The sequence below is a fragment of the Nerophis ophidion genome, linkage group LG06 (genome assembly GCF_033978795.1).
Source record: "Nerophis ophidion isolate RoL-2023_Sa linkage group LG06, RoL_Noph_v1.0, whole genome shotgun sequence".
Lineage (NCBI taxonomy): Eukaryota > Metazoa > Chordata > Actinopteri > Syngnathiformes > Syngnathidae > Nerophis > Nerophis ophidion.
This window is the reverse complement of record NC_084616.1, coordinates 70,753,228-70,777,083: the sequence shown is the minus strand read 5'-3', so window position 1 is coordinate 70,777,083 and position 23,856 is coordinate 70,753,228. Positions and strand designations below refer to the sequence as shown.

Here is a 23,856-nt window from a genome sequence, read left to right as displayed (position 1 = left end):
AGGGCATTCCAGAGTACTGGAGCCCGAACGGAAAACACTCTATAGCCCGCAGACTTTTTTTGGGCTCTGGGAATAGCTAATAAGCCGGAGTTCTTTGAACGAAGATTTCTTGCCGGGACATTTGGTACAATACAATCGGCAAGATAGGATGGAGCTAGACCGTGTAGTATTTTAAACGTAAGTAGTAAAACCTCAAAGTCAGATGGGTGGATTATCTTGGCAAAGAATAAATGCTCACTAACACAGATTTAGACAGATATGAGAACAATAAGTATTTGGTGTATATAGTAAAAGTTTTAGATCTTTGAGAAAAATGGGAGTGTTGCATTTACATTTTTCTTCGGTGTATATTTGGTATTAAAATGACAATAAGACCTTTTCAAAATGAGTTGCAGGTTACAAAAGCCCCTCTTGGCCGCTGATTTATTACGTATACAAGCAGCAAAGATTGCTTGAAAATGTATTTTAAAAGAAAAATATTGATTTTTGGAAGGGGAAAACATTTTTTTTTTATAATTTTTTTTTTAAATTGTGTGTTTTTGTATTTTTATGAAATGATCCAGAATTGGAATAAATACAAATTGTTATTTGAATGTCAATCGATTTTTTTTCAGCACCTTTATTAACAATCCTCCTGGAAGTCCAAATGTGACTACTATTTTTAATATAATCTAAGGTGCATGAACACTTCTTATTGACTCCAGTGAATCAAAATCCCACAGCCATGTTTCTACTCGTGTAAAAATGCGTGTGTTATTTTTCGTCTTGCAGCACATGGAAGTTCGTGGTGTTCGTCCATGCCAAGATCGGCGAACTGAAAGTGAAAGATCTGAGTCGGAAGCTTCAAGGCATCTCAGGCTTCATCTTCCATCTTCAGCTGTGTGAATCCCAGCAGCTCAAACACCAGATCCTGCTCAAGTCCCACACGGAGTGCGTGGCCACTCGCCGACATCCACCTCGGTTTATCTTTAGCGCTGACCCCGCCGTGTGTCTGCTCGCAGGAGCGGGAAGCAGCGATGGATCACGGCCATGTTTCCCTCGGACCCCGTGGAGGACATGGAGCACGCCAGCGAGAATGATGGTCGGTGCACGGTCGGAGGACGCCATGTCGACGTTCTTGTGTCTGATTGTCTTTGTGGTGTCAGACATTGCGCAGGTGCAGTGCATCAGGAGCTACCAGGCGCAGGAACACGACGAGCTGACGCTGGAGAAGGCCGACATTCTTCATGCCAAAACCATCACAAGTGACGGTCAGTCAAGTCCTGGCAGTGCCAATCAAGTCCATCCATACTTGAATATATCCTGCATATTAAACTTAGGATAATGCAGGTATAAACTACAAACCCCGTTTCCATGTGAGTTGGGAAATTGTGTTAGGTGTAAATATAAACTGAATACAATGATTTGCAAATCATTTTCAACCCATATTCAGTTGAATATGCTACAAAGACAACATATTTGATGTTAAAACTGATAAACATTTTTTTTTTTGTGCAAATAATCATTAACTTTAGAATTTGATGCCAGCAACACGTGACAAAGAAGTTGGGAAAGGTGGCAATAAATACTGATAAAGTTGAGGAATGCTCATCAAACACTTATGTGGAACATCGCACAGGTGTGCAGGCTAATTGGGAACAAGTGGGTGCCATGATTGGGCATAAAAACAGCTTCCCAAAAAATGCTCAGTGTCTCACAAGAAAGGATGGGGCGAGGTACACCCCTTTGTCCAAAACTGCGTGAGCAAATAGTCAAACAGTTTAAGAACGTTTCTCAAAGTGCAATTGCAAGAAATGTAGGGATTTGAACACCTACGGTCCATAATATCATCAAAAGGTTCAGAGAATCTGGAGAAATCACTCCACGTAAGCGGCATGGCGGAAAAACCAACATTGAATGACCGTGACCTTTGATCCCTCAGACGGCACTGTATCAAAAACCGACATCAATCTCTAAAGGATATCACCACATGGGCTCAGGAACACTTCAGAAAACCACTGTCACTAAACACAGTTTTTCGCTACATCTGTACGTGCAAGGAAAAGCTCTACTATGCAAAGCCAAAGCTATTTATCAACAACATCCAGAAACACCGCCGGCTTCTCTGGGCCCGAGATCATCTAAGATGGACTGATGCAAAGTGGAAAAGTGTTCTGTGGTCTGACGAGTCCACATTTCAAATTGTTTTTGAAAATATTCGACATCGTGTCATCCGGACCAAAGGAGAAGCGAACAATCATGAACAATGTCGACGCAAAGTTCAAAATCTCTCATCTGTGATGGTATGGGGGTGTATTAGTGCCCAAGGCATGGGTAACTTACACATCTGTGAAGGCACCATTAATGCTGAAAGGTACATACAGGCTTTGGAACAACATATAATGCCATCTATGCGCCGTATTTTTCATGGACGCCCCTGCTCATTTCAGCAAAACAATGCCAAGCCACATGTTACAACAGCGTGGCTTCGTAAAAAGGAGTGCGGGTACTTTCCTGGCCCGCCTGCAGTCCAGACCTGTCTCCAATCGAAAATGTGTGGATCATTATGAAGCGTAAAATACGACAGCGGAGACCCCGGACTGTTGAAGGACTGAAGCTCTCCATAAAACAAGAATGGGAAAGAATTCACTTTCAAAGCTTCAACAATTAGTTTCCTCAATTCCCAAACGTTTATTGAGTGTTGTTAAAAGAAAAGGTGATGTAACACAGTGGTGAACATGCCCTTTCCCAACTACTTTGGCACGTGTTGCAGCCATGAAATTCCAAGTTAATTATTATTTGAAAAAAAACAAAAAATTTTATGAGTTTGAACATTAAAAATGTTGTCTTTGTGGTGCATTCAACTGAATATGGGTTGAAAAGGATTTGCAAATCATTGTATTCCGTTTATATTTACATCTAACACAATTTCCCAACTCATATGGAAACGAGGTTTGTAGACTAAAAATGTACCATAGTAGCAATATAACATTTTATATTGCTATTATTGGTGAACTTGGTAAATAGAAGGCACGTCAGCATATATTAACTTTGTTAATAACTATATATATTTTTAGTCCAACAACATTGCTACGTTTTGGCTGAATATTATCAAATAATTTGCCACCTTTACTTGAAAAATATGATTAAAAAGGAAATTCGGCTGAAAAAGAATGCAATCATTTAAAAAGGAGTGAATAATTATTTACAATGTTTTCTGTAATTTATCAAATTGTCAAGACAAAGTTTATATATATACAGTATATATATATATATATATATATATATATATATAATAATTAAAATAATTAAATATTGTGTATAAACTAACATATAATGTGTCATTAATTACTTTAAAATGGCATTCAGCCAATATAAATATATATATATATATATATATATATATTTATATTGGCTGAATGCCATTTTAGTATATATATATATATATATATATATATATATATATATATATATATATATACTAAGTTTAATAGTATTTACACAGTATTTTATATTTCATTATTGGTATTTTTAGGTATTTGTATTTAAATGTATTTATATTGGCTGAATGCCATTTTAAAGTAATTAATGACACATTATATGTTAGTTTATACACAATATTTAATTATTTTATTTTTAACGTATATGAATATAAATGCTTTTTTCTAACAATGTATTGGAATATTCAATAACACTGCCAATGATTTAATGATATCTCCATTAAATAGCATTTTTAAGTATTTAATATACATATCCATTCAATGGAAATCTAACTGCTTAGATATTTTTGACAGATTTTATAGTACGTACATCAGGGGTCACCAACGCGGTGCCCGCGGGCACCAGGTAGCCCGTCAGGACCAGATGAGTCGCCCGCTGGCTTGTTCTAAAAATAGCTCAAATAGCAGCACTTACCAGTGAGCTGCCTCTATTTTTAAAATGTTATTTATTTACTAGCAAGCTGGTCTCGCTTTGCTCGACATTTTTAATTCTAGGAGAGACAAAACTCAAATAGAATTTGAAAATCCAAGAAAATATTTTAAAGACTTGGTCTTCACTTGTTTAAATAAATGTATTCATTTTTTTACTTTGCTTTTTATAACTTCCGGAAGGACAATTTCAGACAAAAAAATAAAACAATTAAAAAGGTTTTTAGGATTTTTAAACACATATACCTTTTTACCTTTTAAATTCCTTCTTCTTCTTTCCTGACAATTTAAATCAATGTTCAAGTATTTTTTTTTAAAATTGTAAATAATAAAACATACATTTTTATTTAATTCTTCATTTTAGCTTCTGTTTTTTCGACAAAGAATATTTGTGAAATATTTCTTCAAACGTATTATGATTAAAATTCCCAAAAAATATTCTGGCAAATCTAGAAAATCTGTAGAATCAAATTTAAATCTTATTTCAAAGTGGATTTTAACCTATTTAAAACATGTAGTAAAATTCTAAAATTAATCTTAATCAGGAAAAATGACTAATGATGTTCCATAAACTCTTTTTTTTATTTTTTCAAAAAGATTCGAATTAGCTAGTTTTTCTCTTCATTTTTTTCGGTTGAATTTTGAATTTTAGATAGTCGAAATTGAAGATAAACTATGTTTCAAAATTTCATTTTCTATTTTTTTTTCGTGTTTTCTCCTCTTTTAAACCGTTCAATTAAGTGTTTATTTCATCATTTATTGTCTACAAAAAAACCTTCCGTAAAAGGAAAAAAAATGTATGACGGAATGACAGACAGAAATACCCATTTTTTAAAATATATATATATATATGTGTATATATATATATATATATATATATATATATATTTATTTATTAAAGGTAAATTGAGCAAATTGGCTATTTCCAGCAATTTATTTAAGTGTGTATCAAACTGGTAGCCCTTCGCATTAATCAGTACCCAAGAAGTAGCTCTTGGTTTCAAAAAGGTTGGTGACCCCTGGTGTACAGTATATCAATTTTATGATGCCACAGCCAGTTGGGGGATTGGAAAAATGAAGGACTGCATTTATTTGTAATGATTAAATTGTATTTACACAGCAATTTACATTTTTTAATGTAATTTGTAATTTAACGGTGCTCTGTTTGTATTTATTGAATGAACGAATTTAATGACCATTATTTTAATTTGATGCATTTTCGAATCATTTTTTGCGATTTAACCCCCAATTCCAACCCTTGATGCTGAGTGCCGAGCAGCTTTTCCATTTGTAACGAGTTTTCCTTGCAGGCTGGGTGGAAGGCATCAGGCTGTCTGACGGGGAACGGGGCTGGTTCCCTAAATCCTACGTGGAGGAGATCACCAATCGCAGCGCTCGCCTCCGCAACCTCCGGGAAAACATCCGCATCAAATGTGTCACACGGAAGCTGGAAGGCGAGGACGAGTGAAGGAAACACTAAAGCCTTTTCCACGTCGGACTAACACGATGAAGCTCTTAAAACTACTGCCGGTTGTCACCTGTCGTGCGCCACATGACTCAGGGAGGTTGCTGGTTGAAGGCCGACATGAAACAGTGCTGTTGACGCTGCTTCTAAATATGCAGAGAAAATAAGATAATAAGACGTCTAACATTGGGCTGCAGCATAAAAAGAATGTGCTAGAATTGTGTTTTTGAAGTGAGACCGTACAGTTGCTGCAGCGCCGCCTGCTGGCTGTGGTTGGTCACTGCTGCACTCCGCCGCCAACGCTCGTGTCTGCACCTTTATCCTGATCTGCACCAAAATGAGCTGATTGATAATCATTGACAAAGTTTTGTGATGGTTTGGTTGTGCACTTTTTTTGCCCCATCTACCTTAAAAACAAACAGTTTAGTCCTCATGGCGACTATCTGGTACTCCAAGGGAATTGCAATGGAAATAAATGAGTTGGTGCTAGAAATGTCATAAAAAACAAAATAACAAATGAAATCCGTGGCAACACTTATCATTAGTGAAGTGAATTATATTTATATAGCGCTTTTTCTCTAGAGACTTAAAGCGCTTTAGATAGTGAAACCCAATATCTAAGTTACATTTAAACCAGTGTGGGTGGCACTGGGAGCAGGTGGGTAAAGTGTCTTGCCCAAGGACACAACGGCAGTGACTAGGATGGCGGAAGCGAGGATCGAACCTGCAACCCTCAAGTTGCTGGCACGGCCGCTCTACCAACCGAGTTATACAGACTCAGATCTTTCACTTTCAGGTCTTTATATGAATGTGTTTATTAGAAACAATACAACAACGCAGTAAATGTTTTTGAATGTAGATATTCAAATATGTACTTAAAAGGTTTAATTTACAAAAAAAACTCTGCAGCATCGTGTGGACATTTAGGGGCAGACTAGTACCTCTGGATTGGCAGACCGGTGTTTTGGTTCCTCTCTTTAAGAAGAAGAACCGGAGGGTGTGTTCTAACTATCGTGGGATCACACTCCTCAGCCTTCCCGGTAAGGTTTATTTAGGTCAGGGGTCTCAAATGCGCAGCCCGCAAAACGTTATTTTGCGGCCCGCACCTTAAAGGCCTACTGAAATGAGATTTTCTTATTCAAACGGGGATAGCAGGTCCATTCTATGTGTCATACTTGATCATTTCGTGATATTGCCGTATTTTTGCTGAAAGGATTTAATAGAGAAAATCGACGATAAAGTTCGCCCGTTTTGGTACTTCCTGAAAAAGCCTCGCCTTTACCGGAAGTCGCAGACGATGACGTCACATGTTTGATGGCTCCTCACATATTCACATTGATTTTAATGTGAGCCTCCAACAAAAAGAGCTATTCGGACCGAGAAAACGACAATTTCCCCATTAATTTGAGCGAGGATGAAAGATTCGTGTTTGAGGATATTGATAGCGACGGACTAGAAAAAGAAAAAAAAATGTATTCCGATGATTTTAAACACATTTACTAGGATAATTCTGGGAAATCCCTTATCTTTCTATTGTGTTGGTAGTGTTTTAGTGAGTTTAATAGTACCTGATAGTTGGAAGGGCGTGTCCACGGCCGGGTGTTGACGCGCAGTGTCTCAGGGCAGTCGAGGGCAGCTATGGACGGCACAAGCTCAGCTTTTTTCCGGTAAAAACTGACTTATTAACCACAAATTTCTCACCAAAACCTTGGTCTGGATCCATGTCTGCTTGACCGCGCTCTGATCCATAGGAAATTTTAACCTCCGGGAATTTTAAACAAGGAATCACAGTGTGTTTGTGTGGCTAAAGGCTAAAGCTTCCCAACTCCATCTTTCTACTTTGACTTCTCCAATATTAATTGAGCAAATTACAACAGATTCAGCAACACAGATGTCCAAAATACTGTGTAATTATGCCGTTAAAGCAGACGACTTTTAGCTGTGTGTGTGTGTAGCGCTCATACTTCCTAAAAACCCGTGACGTCTTGCGTACACGTCATCATTACACGACGTTTCTAAGACGAAACTCCCGGGAAATTCAAAATTGTAATTTAGTAAACTAAAAAGGCCGTATTGGCATGTGTTGCAATGTTAATATTTCATCATTAATATATAAACTATCAGACTGCGTGGTGGGTAGTAGTGGATTTCAGTAGGCCTTTAGTATGAAAATTTAATGTTGGTGCGGCCCGCGAGTTTTATGTGAATTGCGCTTTACAGCGTCATGCATTCTCGATTTTTCCGCCGCACGGATCCGCCAGTCGATATCACGATCCACTCTTCCCTCACTCCTGAACAAGACTCCTAGGTACTTGAACTCCTCCAGTTGGGGAAAGATCTCCTCCCCAACTCGGAGATGGCACTCCACCTATTTCCGGGCGAGAACCATGGACTCGGACTTGGAAGTGCTCATTCTCATCCCAGTCGCTTCACACTTTGCTGCGAAACTATCCAGTGAGACCTGAAGATTCCGGCCAGATGAAGCCATCAGGACCACATCATCTGCAAAAAGCAGAGACCTAATCCCGTGACCACCAAACCGGAACCAAATTCTGTCCACGAAAGTTATGAACAGAATCAGGGACAAAGGGCAGCATTGGCGGAGTCCAAACCTCACTGGAAACGTGTCCGTCTTACAGCCGGCGATGCGGCCCAAGCTCTGATACTGATAAATGACGATTTAATATTTTTATCCCTTCTTTGCTTTTTCTTCTTCTTGTAAATTAATTTATTCCCATTGAGCTGTCTTGTTGTCTCTCCAAGAAGATGCTGATGTAACGTCTACACTGTAGTTAATGCATCATCTGTTATTTATGTGAACAATTAGAGTCAGAATATTTGCATACAGTACACCGGGTGTTCATATGTCTTCAAACCAGGGCTGCAGTGCATACAGAAATTGTTTTAATACATTTTGTACCAGTTCAAACCAAGCTAAAAGGTTAATATATGCTAACATTTGCGAGAAGAAAATTAATATTGCACCCAAAACATCTCATTAATAATGAAATGTAATTTATCTTTCAAATATGCTTATGAAAAAAATGGCCCCGGGTTGCACTTTGGACACCCCTGAAGTACTTTTTTTTTTTTTTCTTCATTACGCTGATGAGTTCAAATGCTGTAAAGGACTTCATGTCTGCACACTACTGTAAACATTGCAACAATAAAATAATAAATAGAGATATATTCTAATGTATCTTTAAGAAGTTTATTGTGCTGAAAACAAAAACAAGGATGATGACAACAAAGTTCTGCTCACTCAGCTGCGTCCATTCACGTCTGCTTTGGTGACGTTGGCCTCTTGGCGGTTCTTTTGCAGCCTTGTCGCCACGTTTGGCGCGGCAGCGTGGTCGCTTCGGTCTGGCTGCGGCACAAAAACACAAAACAGTCCTTTCCTAGTAAATATCTTCGAAAATGTGTTAGAGAAAAAGGAAAAATAAAATGTAAACACAGGGAAACATATCCCCATTAATACTATTCGCTCTCCAAGTACCACCATTATGACCAATTTCAAAATACGGTAGCATAGTAGGCCTGAGAATTCATTAAAACAAGACATAGGTTTTATTTAACAAGTATATTTAAAATTTTTGGCCACGCAGTTTGAACAGTAACTCTGTGTGTATAGGGCAATAAAACACTAATCACTTAATCCAGTGATTATTTGGGGTACCCTTGGATGGAGCCTACTGTTATAGAATAGAATAGAAAGTACTTTTTTGATCCCTGGGGGGAGATTCAGAACCACATTTCGCTCACAATAAACAATAAACACATAAATATATTTTTACATGTGAGTAATATAAATACGGTCTATTATACAGCATTATTCACTTGTAAATAATATAAATATATTTATATTACATATAATATATTATTATATATGTTATTATTAACTATAATATATAATATCCTGTATAAAGTCTATTATGCAGCATTGTTATTATTATGAATAATATATGATGGACTGCATACAGTCTATTTTACAGCATTATTCACATGTGAATCATATAAATATATTTATATTATCTATAATATATTATATATATTATTATTATAAATAATATATAATAGACTGTATACAGTCTATTATACAGTATTATTATAATTATTCTACAAAATATATAATAGACTGTATACGGTCTATTATACAGCATTATTCACATGTGAATATTATAAATACAATCTATTATACAACATTATTCACATGTGAAAAATATAAATATATTTATATTATATATAATATATTATTATATATATTATTATTATTATATATAATAGAATGTATACAGTCTATTATACAACATTATTCACATGTGAAAAATATAAATATGTTTATATTATATATAATATATTATTATATATAATATATAATAGACTGTATACAGTCTATTATACAGTGTTATTACTATTATATATTATATATAATAGACTGTATACAGTCTATTATACAGAATTATTCACATGTGAATAATATAAATAGAGTCTATTATACAACATTATTTGCATATGGAACATATAAATATATTTATATTATATATAATATCTTATTATATATATTATTTTTATATATAATATATAAAAGACTGTATACAGTCTTATACAGCATTATTATTATTATTTATAATAGACTGTAAACAGTCTATTATACAGCATTATTCACATGTGAATAATATCGATACAGTCTATTATACAGCATTATTCACATGTGAATAATATAGATACAGTTTATCATACAACATTATTTACATGTGAATAATATTGATACAGTCTATTATACATTATTCACATGTGAATAAAATAGATACAGTCTATTATACAACATTATTCACATGTGATTAATATGGATACAGTCTATTATACAACATTATTCACATGTGAAAAATATAAATATATTTATATTTTATATAATATATTATTATACATATTATTATTATTATTACTATTATATATAATAATATACTGTATACAGTCTATTATACAGCATTATTTTTATTATATATAAAATATGATAGACTGTATACAGTCTATTATTATATATAATAATAATAATAATAATTAATACAACATTATTCACATGTGAATAATATAGATACAGTCTATTATACAACATTATTCACATGTGAATAATATAGATACAGTCTATTATACAACATTATTCACATGTGAATAATATAAATACAGTCTATCATACAGCATTATTCACATGTGAAAAATATAAATAACGTCTATTATACAGCAATATTTATGTGAATAATATAAACACAGTCTATAGATCACTGTTATAGAATATTGCCTAGTTTGTTTACTTCTTTTGAGAAAAGGAACAGTGACAAAGTATTTAGCACAGAAGTATGAACATGAATCTTATTCAGACGTTTCCCTGGTTACGTGATACGTGTTGCTAGGCGGAATACATAAGACTCCATCCTAGCATTCTGTGACAATCTGTGCAGTCCATACACACCAGCTTGAACCGGTACTCTGTATTAAATATGAACATGAAATAATGCATTCTGTGAGTCCCACCTGTTGCAGACGTGCGATCCAGTTGTGATGATCCTCCGTGCAGGTACATGACACCTGCAGAGGCTCCACCAGCTCTCCTGCAACACCACAGCACTCGTGAATATTGGAACAATATAACTCACACATATGTTTTTTTTGCATACCTCCAAGCTCAAACTCAAGTCGTCCAGGAAGGCTTGATCTCTCCGTGACTTTGATGCTCTGCCGCGGCAGCCTGCCCTATTTTAGCAAAAATAATATTAGTTTTAAACGGAGGAAGTAGTTGACTTTCATAGGCTCTCACTTAGTGTCAACGTGAGGGTTTTCTTCCTTACAATTTACTGGGACATTGCAACAATCAACACTTTTCATGTCAAGTCTCTAAGCATCTTAAAAAGTACCACGGCAGTCTCTCTTCCCACTAAAATATTATTATTGTGATTATGCTTGTTATGAGTATGATCATTGTGAATATGAATAGTGTTATTAAATTTGGCCATCATTTTTGTAGTATTTGTAGGGCAAAAAGGACCAAAAATGTACATAGTATAACAAGTCTGTTTTCTGTAGTCCAAATAGGTTCATTAGGTCTTCAAAGAAGCATGCAATTTGTTGTTCTTATTAGACTTAGACAGACTTTAATGATCCACAAGGGAAATTGTTCCACAAAGTAGCTCAGTTAGAAAGGATGGAAAGGATAAGGATGGAAAGGATAATGCACACAAGGGCACAAAAATGATGTTGGATCTGAACCGAGAATGTCCTTTTGGCTTGTGCAGCCCTTTGAGACACTTGTGATTTAGGGCTATATAAATAAACATTGATTGATTGATTGATTGATTAATTGATTGATTGATTAATTGATTGACAAAAAGAGGGCAAAAACAGAAGATATAAAGTAGACATGCTTGAAACATGCTTTTTGTGTTTGGAAATAGTGGTACACAGATGGCTCCTCACCTGATATGTGATATTGAGCAGCTGGTTGTCAACTGACAGCAGCAGCACATCTTGGGGGAAGAGAACCATCAGTCGTTCTTGGAGACCCTTTAGCAACAAAAACATGTTTTTTATGCCAAAATTAGTAGATGCTTGTTTTTTTTATTGTTGGTAAAAGTCAGCAACATCTGCAGGAGGATGCTGGTACTTCCTGGAGTACCTGTCTGTGTGTGCTGACGATGTGCACCACCGACAGGTAGCTTGGTGGTCCCATGAGCACTATCGGTGAACCCTCCCACTCCCATATCGGCGCATGCATCAAGTACTTCTTCAACTCCTCTCTTTTCCAGTGCTCATCACAAGGCAGCTGCACACAAGAACCGAATCAGAACCAAAGTTTGTTCGTCACGCACCCTGACTTTGACGAGCGGGTTAGCTTCCATTACCAGGTAGGAGAGAGCACAGTGGGGGGGACTTGTAGGTTGGGTCATGGACTTGTACCTCCTGTCTTCCACGTGCCGCATCCAGGCCTGCAGCTCAGCACCGGTGGTACATATGAAGACCTTGGGCTCCATCATCCGGCCTGCATTAAACATATTTCAAACATAATCCACTCGACGTCTATAGCACTGGTCGCCCGAGAGGGGGAGAGGGTTCCATTGTCATAAATTAAGTTAATTCTTCATTTTAAATATGTCATCTAATTTAGCTTACTTTTAAAGTCATTTGACAGAAAAAGGCGAGTTTATGACAAACTTGTTAATAGATTTTGGCAGAGTAAATGACACAGAATAAACATCAGGGAATAATGCATATTCTAAATCAGTGGTTCTTAACTTGGTTTTGATTGAACCTTATGGGTTCGGTGAGTCGGCCTCAGGGGTTCGGTGGAGCCAGTCAAGACACACCCGACGCATCCATACTTTCCAGCTTTGAGACCTCAGAATTCGGGAGATGGGGGGAGTGGGGGTTGAGATGGAGGGGGGCAGGCGTGGTTTGGTGGTAACGGGGGTGTATATTGTAGGTTACGTTATGTTACGGTGCGGATGTTCTCCCCAAATGTGTTTGTCATTCTTGTTTGGTGTTGGTTCACAGTGTGGCGCGTATTTGTAACAGTATTAAAGTTGTTTATATGGCTACCCTCAGTGTGACCTGTATGGTTGTTGACCAAGTATGGCTTGCATTCACTTATGTGTGTGTAAAAGCCACATAAATGATGTGAATGCGCCGACACGCCGTTTGTATGGAGGAAAATAGGACGTGACGACAGGTTGTAGAGGACGCTAAAGGAGGATGATTGCCCCGGGAGATTTTCCGGAGGGTCACTGGAATTCGGGATTCTCCCGGAAAAATCGAGAGGGTTGGCAAGTATGGACTCATCGTGTAAATAAAAACTTCTCAATATCGGCGTATCATGGATATGGCAACAGCAGAAGTCACACTGATTTGCAGGTGTGCAATTTGTTGTGAGTTCATGCATGGTTCATTTTGTACACCAGGAAAAAATAACATATAACTTTGTCTTGAATTTGAAAAAAAACAACAAAAAATGTTTTCACAAAAGAAGGGTTTGGTGAATGCACGTATGAAACTGGTAGGGTTCAGGACCTCCAACAAGGTTAAGAACCACTGTTCTAAATCAAGGGTCTCAAACTTACTTTACCTGGGGGCCGCTGGATGCAGAGTCTGGGTGAGGCTGGGCCGTAAGAAAAGATTTCTTAAAAAAATGTTTGCATACTCCTCAGCATGTCTAGTTGTATAATGACGTTTCAAATTTTATCCCTTGTGCACCGCAACTTTCTCTGTGCAAATAAGACACGTCGGGGTGCCCCTGTGCTCAACAAAGAAATATTGCATCTCCCACTTTTCCTGGAATTGTCTTTACTCATCACTAACCTTTCTCTTCACTGCAGGCTTTAAAAAAGACATGTTTGGGGTTGTGGAATATATTTGTATTTAGCCGACGCACAGAGAATAATGTTAATTCTGCAATGTGTGTCGGTCCGCTTTTTCTCCCTGCAGCAACACGGCGGTCGGTGGATAATAGCCGGGAAAGTACAGGGATAGCGAGCGCAAAAACCTGACGGCTCCCGGAGTGTTATCCGGCGTCATATAGAAATATATGTAGTATTCATCGTGTGAGGCGATACAAATTAAGCAATAAAAAAAACAGAACGGTTTGAATTGGTCCAGGTTCTCGGGGACTGTTATTACTGACGGACAGGTATCGCGGTGTGACTGCAGCCAGGGACGTAAGAAAACCCTCGTCTCCATGGCAACGTCTCTGTCGCTTTCACTCATTTGCCGCTTTTCCACTAATGTAGGGGTAGCCAACCCAGAACGCTGAAAGAGCCATTTTGGACCCAAATAACACAACGCTGTCAAGCGCCATTCTTATAAAGCTTGGGGGCCGCACTAACATTAAACTTTCATTCACGGTGGAAGAGGGGTTAGTGCGTCTGCCTCACAATACGAAGTTCCAGCAGTCCTGGGTTCAAATCCAGGCTCGGGATCTTTCTGTGTGGAATTTGCATGTTCTCCCCGTGAATGCGTGGGTTCCCTCCGGGTACTCCGGCTTCCTCCCACTTCCAAAAGACATGCACCTGGGGATAGGTTGATTGGCAACACTAAATTGGCCCTAGTGTGTGAATGTGAGTGTGAATGTCTATCTGTGTTGGCCCTGCGATGAGGTGGCAACTTGTCCAGGGGGTACCCTGCCTTCCGCCCGATTGTAGCTGAGATAGGCGCCAGCGCCCCCCGCGACCCCGAAAGGGAATAAGCGGTAGAAAATGGATGGATTGATGGATTAAGGTGGGGTCCGCAAAATAACGTCTCGCGGGCCGCGCGTCTGAGACCCCTGTTCTAAATGTATGTCACAGATTTAAAGTTAATATTTTAACAAAAACGGAGCATCCCGGCCCGGTAATGCCAGTTTTGGTCGACGATTCTCTCTATTTATTTTGGCAAAAAGGATAGTGTTTAGCTAACTTGCTAACAGCTCATAGCAAAAGTGATTCTGCAGAGTAAAGTTGTATTATTAGTTGGGGGTGTCATAGTTAATGCGATAATAAGGCGTTAACAGTACATTCCTTTAACGGCACAATTTTTTTTGACAGGCGATAAACATTCACGCATCCTTTTTGACCCTCTGGCCATAAATGCAACACGGAATGACACAGGAGGTCATTCATACCGACAGCCATCTGACTGTATAATGCATATGTTCCTTCTTGACTGCACTTAAATGTACAATATATTTATATTATTCATATATTACATATTATATACATATATAATATATGTCGTATATTATATTATTTATTATTATCATTGTTTATTGTGAGCGAACTGTGGTGCTGAATTTCCCCCAGGGACCAATAAAGTACATTCTATTCTATTCTATTCAAAAACTTGGGAAAATGTGTCTGTGTTTACTGGTTACTGATGAGCCAAAAGCAGGAAAATAGCGAGCAGAAATGGACAAAGAAAATTGTACAATATGCAAAAACCAGATCCAACGCCTTGGCAAGTTGTTGTCCAGAAAACAAAAAACTATTTTTTCGCCGTCTGCCACCTGCTGCTTCGCTTGCATTCAGAGAGATAGGAGTATTAAGATTATAGTTAAGGTCCTTTGATAACAGAAAATATAGATTTTTTTTTACGGTAACTAGTTTAGTAAGATGGCAGAAAAGCTTAGGTTGAGGTTCTTTTCTTGCCCTGATGTGGCTCTGAGTCGAGGATGTCGTTGTGGCTTGTGCAGCCCTTTGAGACACTCGTGATTGAGAGCTATATAAGTAAACATTGATTGATTGATTGACTGATATTTGGATAAGAAACCTAACCGCTGCCCCTGAAATGTAGCGAGGACCTTACTGCTGATCTCAAACATGTGAGGTGGCTGTGATACGTCTCGCTCCATGGAGATGATGCGGAAGGAGAGTCCAGAAAGAGGAAGCATTCCCTGGAAGACACCAGAAAAATATATCTTAGGGAGGAAAAATAAAAAGACCGCCTGGGTTCAAGTTCAGTCCCTTCAAACCTCATAAACAAAGTCTTGCTGGGTGTGGTCCAAGGAGAGGAGGAGCAGGTGGAAGGAAAATAAAACCAGGAAGTAATCAGACTTTTCCTGGAAGAGGAAATATAGATGTTAATAAAATACATGTCTGCTGTACTACTCCTTACTTTGTGTACAGTACTGTAAATATTACTGTGCTATATGAGCTGTAAATTGTCTTTTTTTAACACATGTTTTTGTTTCAAATAGTTTTTTGTTTTTTTTTGGTAATCTTTTTTATTGTTTGTTCCATATTTATTATTTGGTGCAAAATATTATACATTTTTTAGGTTGTAAAATATGTTTTTATTTTTGGTTACACATCGTTTTTTGTTTAGTTTTTTGAATTTTGAATTTTTTGGTTGCAAAACGTATTTTTTTTAAATTTCTTATTACTAATCTTTTTTTTTGGCCTGCAATTCTGGTTATTTGAGTAATAAATCGTTTTTGGGAGCAAATATTCCCGCTTGCAAGTTGTTTTTTGACTGCATTTTTTTAGTTTTTTATTTGTCACATTTTTTTAAATACATTTTTTTAGTTTCAAATAGTTTTTTTTTTTGGTAATCTTTTTTGTTTCAATTTTTTTATTGTTTGCTTCAAATCATATTTTTGTTGCAAAATATTATATATTTTTTAGGGTTTTTTTGTATTACATGTTTTTTGGTTGCAAATCGATTTTTTTATTACCAATTTTTCTTGCCTGCAATTCATTTTTAGGTTGTAAAACATTTTTATTTTTGGTTACAAATCTTTTTTTTTTGTAGTACAGATTGTTTTTGGGTTGCAAATACTATTCTTTTTTTTATTACCAATAATTTTTTTTTGGCCTGCAATTCTGGTTATTTGAGTAATACATCGTTTTTGGGAGCAAATCTTTCCGCTTGCAAGTTCTTTTTTGACTGCGTTTTTTAAATTTATTTGTTACATTTTTTTAAATACATTTTTTAGTTTCAAATACTTTAGGTTTTTTATGGTAATCTTTTTTGTTTAAATTTTTTTATTGTTTGGTTCAAATCATATTTTTATTGCAAAATATAAATTTTTTTTAGGTTGTAGAATATTTTTTTATTTTTGGTTACAAATTGTTTTTTGTTTTTTTTGTATTATGGATTGTTTTTTGGTTGCAAATTGGGTTTTTTTATGACCAATATTTTTTTTTTGCCTGCAATTCTGGTTATTTGACTAATCGTTTTTGGGACCAAATCTTTCAGCTTGCAAGTAGTTTTTTTGACTACATTTTTTTAGTTAGTTTTTTGTCACAAGTAGTCATTTTTTGTTGCAAACATTAATTTTTTTCAGTTTCTTTGGTTACACTTTTTTTGCCACAATTTATTTTTTCTGCTTACACATCGTTTGGTTGCAAATCTTTTTTTGGTGTTGCAAGTTTTTCGGTTGCCAATTTGTGTTTTTTTTTTTGTTTGGTTGCAACTTTTATTGTCACAAATCAATCAATAAATCAATCAATCAATGTTTATTTATGTAGCCCTAAATCACAAATGTCTCAAAGGACTGTACAAACCACTACGACTACGACATCCTCGGAAGAACCCATATTTTTTTCTGGTTACAAATCTTTTTTTTTTAGTTGCAAATTGTTAGCTTTTTATTTGGTTACATTTGGGTTTTTTTTTTGGTTGCAAAACCTTTTTTGAGAGGGGGGGCCTTCTCAGAACAAATTGTTAGTGTTGTTGAGGAAGTAGTCAACTCAACAAAGACTGACCAATAAAAACGATTCTATCATATTTTTCACCAAAAAAAGATTTGCAACCAAAAATTTTTTTTTTGAAAATATTTGTTTTTTATTTTAAATGCATTTTTTATGTGCTTGCACTAAAAAAAAAATTCTCTCAAAAGTGTACTACAGTATATACAATGTAAAACTGTGGTACAATACTACCTGGGCGTATTTGCTGTGCAGACCCACTAAGGAGGAGTGGATGATCTCTCCAAACATGTGAGCAGGTCGACCCTCCCAGCCTCTGATTGGCTGCTGGGAGTAGATCCTGTGATGCAGATCCTCTCTGCTCTTGCCCCACAGCACCACCTAAAGACACAAAGATCATATTACACCAAGGGTGTCCAAACTTTTTCCACTGAGGGCCGCACACTGAAAAATCAAAGCAAGCGGGGGCCATTTTGATATGTTTTTATTTCAAAAACCAATACAATATGTGTGTAAAAATATACATTTAGGCCTCCACTCAGACTTGATCCCAGGGACCCCAAAGGATTTTGGTCAAAATATATTTAAAATGTGTCATTATTTTGTATTATTGTTATTCAAGGTTTAAAATCTCTAGATCAACATTAGGTCTATCTGTCAATATAACGTTTTTAAAGATTTAAGTTGTATGCCCTTTTTATCAAAGAAAACCCTGTTTTGTTATGGAAAAAAAAAACACAAAATATGGAATAGTTTCCCCTAATAGAAATATAAAGTGGAATATTTGAGATTATAGAATATTTGGAGCCTTAAAAATGTCAACACATAACACCATTGATTTCATTTTTTTTTTTAAGCAATGACACACAAAAAAAAAAATCGCACTAAAATTATTGGGGTTCCAAAAGGGTCCTACTCATTAAAAATAAAAAACTTTTTTTTTTTTTACGGTTTACTTTAAACACAATCGTCTTGAGATCAACTTTAGACCCATCTGTCAATTATAACTTTTATTGTTGATGTTTTGTTTGTTCTTATTAGGCCCTTCTTTAGAAAAAAAAACAGCTTTGTTTTTTAAATTGGCAAACACAAAATATGCAACATTTTCCCCTGATAATATTTCAAAGTGGAATATTTAATGTGAAATTGATTTTGATTAATTATTTTATTAAAGAAAATAACAGCCTGCAAAGTAAACATTGCAACATTTTCTTCTCACATTTCACCTGTTTACTCTTTTATACCACTTTTTCTGTTTTTTATTTTTTTAATCGTATTTTTAGTATGTCCTTAGGGTCGTTAAAAAATTACCCGCAGGCCGCATATGGCCCCCGGGCCGCACTTTGGACACCCCTGTATTACACCATATTGCTGGGAAAATGTGCTTTTTTTTATATTGGTTTTGATGTACACATATAAATACATGATTTTTAAATTGCTACTTGTTTGATTCTATGTCTTCTCCATTAGTCATAACATCCTATTGACAACTTTGTATAAAAGCATGAACGTTTGAAAATAATTGAAATGAATTATAATTCATATAATGACAATAGTATATTGCGCAGTAGAACCATTTAAGTCTCATCTTAAAACTCATTTGTATACTCCAGCCTTTAAATAGACCCTCCTTTCTTAGACCAGTTGATCTGCCGTTTCTTTTCTTTTCTGCTCTGCTCCCCTCCACAAGGGGGGGGGGGCGGCACAAAGCCACGAGGAAGACCCAGGACAGGTTTGGGAGACTATGTCTCCCAGCTGGCCTGGGAATGCCTCAGGATCCCTCAGGAGAAACTGGATTAAGTGGCTGGGGAGGGGGAAGTCTGGGCTTCTCTGTTTAGGCTGCTGCCCCCGTGACCCGATCTTGGATAAGCGGAAGGAGATGGATGGATGGTAACTCCATCCATCCATTTTCTACCGCTTATTCCCTTTTGGGGTCGCGGGGAGCGCTGGCGCCTATCTCAGCTACAATCGGGCGGAAGGCGGGGTACACCCTGGACAAGTCGCCACCTCATCGCAGGGCCAACACAGATAGACAGACAACATTCACACTCACTTTCACACACTAGGGCCAATTTCATGCAACCTATCCCCAGGTGCATGTCTTTGGAGGTGGGAGGAAGCCGGAGTACCCGGAGGGAACCCACGCATTCACGGGGAGAACATGCAAACTCCACACAGAAAGATCCCGAGCCTGGATTTGAACCCAGGACTGCAGGACCTTCATATTGTGAGGCAGACGCACTAACCCCTCTGCCACAGTGAAGCCCTGGATGGTAACTATAGTATTTAAAATTTGTTAGACATATGTGTCTTCGCAATATTTTTATTTCCTTTTTAGTTATATTTTAACTATACATCCATCCATTTTCAACCGCTTGTAACTATGTACACTATATTTAAAATGTAGGATGTTATACTTTATCATTTCAAAATAATTCATTATATATAATTTGTCATGTACAACAAGTAGAGATATTCTTGTAAAGTACTTTACTGTATTTCATGGAGTTCCCTATTTTTATGTTCCCATTCTTTGAACTTTCTATAAAGTTTGAACCACAATAGACTCTTGAAAATGTACTACAGTCACACACACGCAAACACACGCACGCACGCACACACACACACACACACACACACGCAAACACACACACACACACACACACACACACACACACACACACACACACACACACACACACACACACACACACACACACACACACACACACATGAATGACCTGTTGCTCCAGGTGTCGTATCGAAGTGTAAGATGATGGCTGTTTGTCGTCTTTGCTGCTCCTCCTTACTGACAGTTGAAGTCTGGTCTCTCCCAATGCCCACACACTAACAACACAACAAAACACAACACACATTAACATACACTTTCTGGATGTACAAGCTACTGAATAGGTTGTAAAAAAATTTACACATCATGTCTATCACCAAAAATTATTCACGGGCGCGGTCACAGCCGCTGCTCACTGCTCCCCTCACCTCCCAGGGGGTGATCAAGGGTGATGGGTCAAATGCAGAGAATAATTTCGCCACTAGTATGTGTGTGACAATCATTGGTACTTTAACTTTAACTTGTATATTGACTTAATAGCAAATAATAAAACCTCAAATAAATATAACTACTTGCTGTTATAAATGTTAGTTTCTGTATTATTAAAATCTCTTGTTTTAAACTTACAAGAGTAAATAAATCACACAATTTGCACACAAGCCGATCATTCACCGTGTGTTGCTGCTTCACCTCCTTACTTGATGGCACTATGTCGCTAAAATCATAACACCATGAATTTCTAGTTGGCAACCTGCAGAGTTTATAACCGGTTTAATGTTTCAAGGTAAGTGTGACTGTTCTGGCCTCACTATACGTGTTGAGGTTATACAGCTTGGCAGACAGCTAACAAACAATCCAGGACGTTCTAATAAAGTTCCGAAGCAGATTAATACATTAAGGCTCTTTATTGTTGTTAATCTTGGTTTGTGTTTTTAGAATCTCTACTTTTGTCTTGCACTGGACTGTTATTTTTTTGTAAAACTGAAATACACACAATGACAAATGTACAAGCCAGGCGGTGTCCAATTTTTTCCACTTAGGGCCGCAGACTGAAAAATCAAAGCAAGCGGGGGCCATTTTGACATTTTTTAATTTTAAAAACCAATACAATACATGTATAACCAATATACATTTCAGCCTCCACTCAAGCTTGATCCCAGGGACCCCAAAGGGTTTTGGTAAATTTTTTTAAAAAAATGTGTCATTATTCAGTATTATTTTGTTTTATTATTATTGTGAAGTGAATTATATTTATATAGCGCTTTTCTCTAGTGACTCAAAGCGCTTTACATAGTGAAACCCAATATCTAAGTTACATTTAAACCAGTGTGGGTGGCACTGGGAGCAGGTGGGTAAAGTGTCTTGCCCAAGGACACAACGGCAGGGACTAGGATAGCGGAAGCGGGAATCGAACCTGCAACCCTCAAGTTACTGGCACGGCCGCGCTACCAACCGAGCTATGCCGCCCCACATTATTCAAGTTTTAAATCTCCAGATCGACATTAGGTCCATCTGTCAATATAATGATTTTAAAGATTTTAGTTGTATGCTCTTTTTGTCAAAGAAAACCCTGTTTTTTGATGGGAAAACAATATGCAATATTATCACCCAATATATTTTTTAAGATTTTTTAGATAGATAGTACTTTATTTATTCCGTCAGGAGAGTTCCTTCAGGAAAATTACAATTTTCAGCACAATCCCATTCAAGATCAGACAAACATTAAAGGGAGACAGAACAGGATCGCTGACGGGTCTGCCGGCTTCCAGCGCCCCTTACAAAAAATGATGAGATACAGGTAAACAAGGGGGGGAGAAAAAAATAGAAGATTAAAATAAATTTAAAAAATCGGTCTTAGCCTGGGCCCTGGAGAGGGGGTGCAGACTGAGGCCAAGGGGAAAAAAACAACAACTCATAGCCATAGTACACATCCCTCTTACATGCGTGTAAGAGGGAAACATCAAACATCAAAGAACACATAGGACATTAAATACATTAAAGCAGCAGAAGTGGAATATTTGAGATTATATAATAATTGGAGCCTTAAAAAAGTCAAAACTAATAACAACATTGATTTTAATTCATTATTATTTTTTGAGCAATGAAACTTAAAAACAAATCACACTAAAATGATTGTGGATCCAAAAGGGTCCTAAACATTAAAGTGTTAAAAAATAAATTATACATTTTCTTACAGTTTACTTTTAACACGATGATCCTGAGATCAACTTCAGATCTATCCGTCCATTATAAAGTTTTATTGTTGTTTTTATATATTTTGAACCTTGTTCTTGTTGTGATGGGGTAGGTTTATATAAGCGTTGCTTCAACCTACACCCTTTCGGCTCAATCATTGCTCAAATGAGTGTTTTTTTTTTCTTTTCTTGTTGTTGTTCTTTGTTTTATGTGAAGATTGCCGAAATAAAATACATTGATTGATTGATTGATTGATTGATTGTTGTTTAGGTTTTTTGTTTGTTCATTTTAGGCCCTTCTTTAAAAAAAAAAAAAACAGCTCAGTTTTTTATGTTTTACACAAAATATGCAACATATTCCCCCAAAAATATCTCAAAGTGGAAAATTTAATTGGAGCCTTGAATAGGTCAATAATTCATAATGACATTGATTTTGATTCATTATTATTGTAACAAACAGTTCAGGGTGTCCCTCCAGTGTTGCCGTAAGGCTGTGACGTAAGAGGTCTATATAAAGCCGGGTTGTTGAAGAATGTGATAGATGGGTATGGAGAAAGGTGTAAAGAAGGGGACAATAAAGTGGTGGAGACCGGACCTGCTCTCATGACTCCCTTTTATTATTTTATTTTATCAGTACCCAAATTATGCGAACCCAGGACACTCGGCTACATTGGTGGCAGAGGTGGGATTTTAACTGCTGTGTTGAAAAAAAAAAGAAGAAAGTTTTACACGGGACACGTGAGTTTCCAGTTAGCTGCTAAGCTTCCCGGCCATTTTGCGGACACGTGGTGTGGCGACCACGACCCTTTTCAAGCCCGGAGGCGCCGTTTGACGGACACTCACACGGCATGAAAGTCGAAAGTGGACTTTTGTTTTGACCGCTCCTTTCACTGACAGAGGGAGCCGACTGCGACTGCAACCAGGAGCTGGTGAGGATTTTCGTATCCTCCCGACTCGTCCCGTGGGAGACTGGGGGCAGTTTTTTTTAAGCAGGGACAATTAATGGACCGCTTCGGGGCCAACCTGTCGGCGAGTGCGCGTGCTCCAGGGGAGAGCTTGGAGGTGTTTGCTGCGGGCGTGGCCCGGCTGGTTGCGGAGGCGTTCCCGCGGTCTTGCTGCTGGCCCTTCGCGCTGAGAGACCGCCGACGGTGGCGTGAGAAGTACAGAGCGTGTCGGACCCGTCGGTGCCCTTAACGTCCCCGTGGGCGGGTCCCAGGTTTGTCGGCCCACCCGGAGGGTGGTCATGGACGTTCTGGATGTGGCCCGGAGGTTCCCGTGGGGGCCCCAGGGTGTTTCCCCTTCAATTAGACTCTGTATGTTGCTTGAAAAAAAGGACGTGTACCACTGCCTATAACCCCAAGTCGGATGGCATGATGGAGCGTCATAAACGAACTATCTCACAAACGGACTATCTTGCAGGGGGTCACTGGGGTAACCTCCTGCGCACCATCGGACCATCTCGCTGGGGGCGACCTCCTCCACATAATTGAACTATCTTACAAATGGGGCGGTTGGAGTGACATCCTTCGCATCTGGGAGTTTTTGCATGTTT

General features: G+C 37.5%; 2 protein-coding genes across 3 annotated transcripts in view; one reads left to right on the top strand and one right to left on the bottom strand.

Moving 5' to 3' along the window:
• arhgef19 (Rho guanine nucleotide exchange factor (GEF) 19) overlaps positions 1 to 8,568 on the top strand; it is an 80,504-nt gene extending 71,936 nt beyond the window's left edge. For both annotated transcript variants that reach the window (XM_061904761.1, XM_061904760.1), the window contains exons 13-16: positions 772 to 930; positions 1,002 to 1,081; positions 1,146 to 1,250; positions 5,219 to 8,568. In XM_061904761.1, coding sequence (XP_061760745.1) covers positions 772 to 930; positions 1,002 to 1,081; positions 1,146 to 1,250; positions 5,219 to 5,376 — 502 coding nt within the window. In that variant the 3' untranslated portion in view covers positions 5,377 to 8,568. The remainder of the gene's footprint in view (positions 1 to 771; positions 931 to 1,001; positions 1,082 to 1,145; positions 1,251 to 5,218) is intronic.
• A 2-nt stretch (positions 8,569 to 8,570) lies between these two features.
• Positions 8,571 to 23,856, bottom strand: part of LOC133555192 (rho guanine nucleotide exchange factor 7) — a 61,112-nt gene continuing 45,826 nt past the window's right edge. The window contains exons 2-11 of the mRNA XM_061904762.1: positions 20,282 to 20,387; positions 17,775 to 17,921; positions 15,863 to 15,949; positions 15,697 to 15,784; positions 12,270 to 12,406; positions 12,044 to 12,190; positions 11,845 to 11,931; positions 11,049 to 11,124; positions 10,906 to 10,982; positions 8,571 to 8,740 (exon numbers count right to left, since the gene is read on the bottom strand). Of these exons, the coding sequence (XP_061760746.1) occupies positions 8,636 to 8,740; positions 10,906 to 10,982; positions 11,049 to 11,124; positions 11,845 to 11,931; positions 12,044 to 12,190; positions 12,270 to 12,406; positions 15,697 to 15,784; positions 15,863 to 15,949; positions 17,775 to 17,921; positions 20,282 to 20,387 (1,057 nt within the window). The 3' untranslated portion in view covers positions 8,571 to 8,635. The remainder of the gene's footprint in view (positions 8,741 to 10,905; positions 10,983 to 11,048; positions 11,125 to 11,844; positions 11,932 to 12,043; positions 12,191 to 12,269; positions 12,407 to 15,696; positions 15,785 to 15,862; positions 15,950 to 17,774; positions 17,922 to 20,281; positions 20,388 to 23,856) is intronic.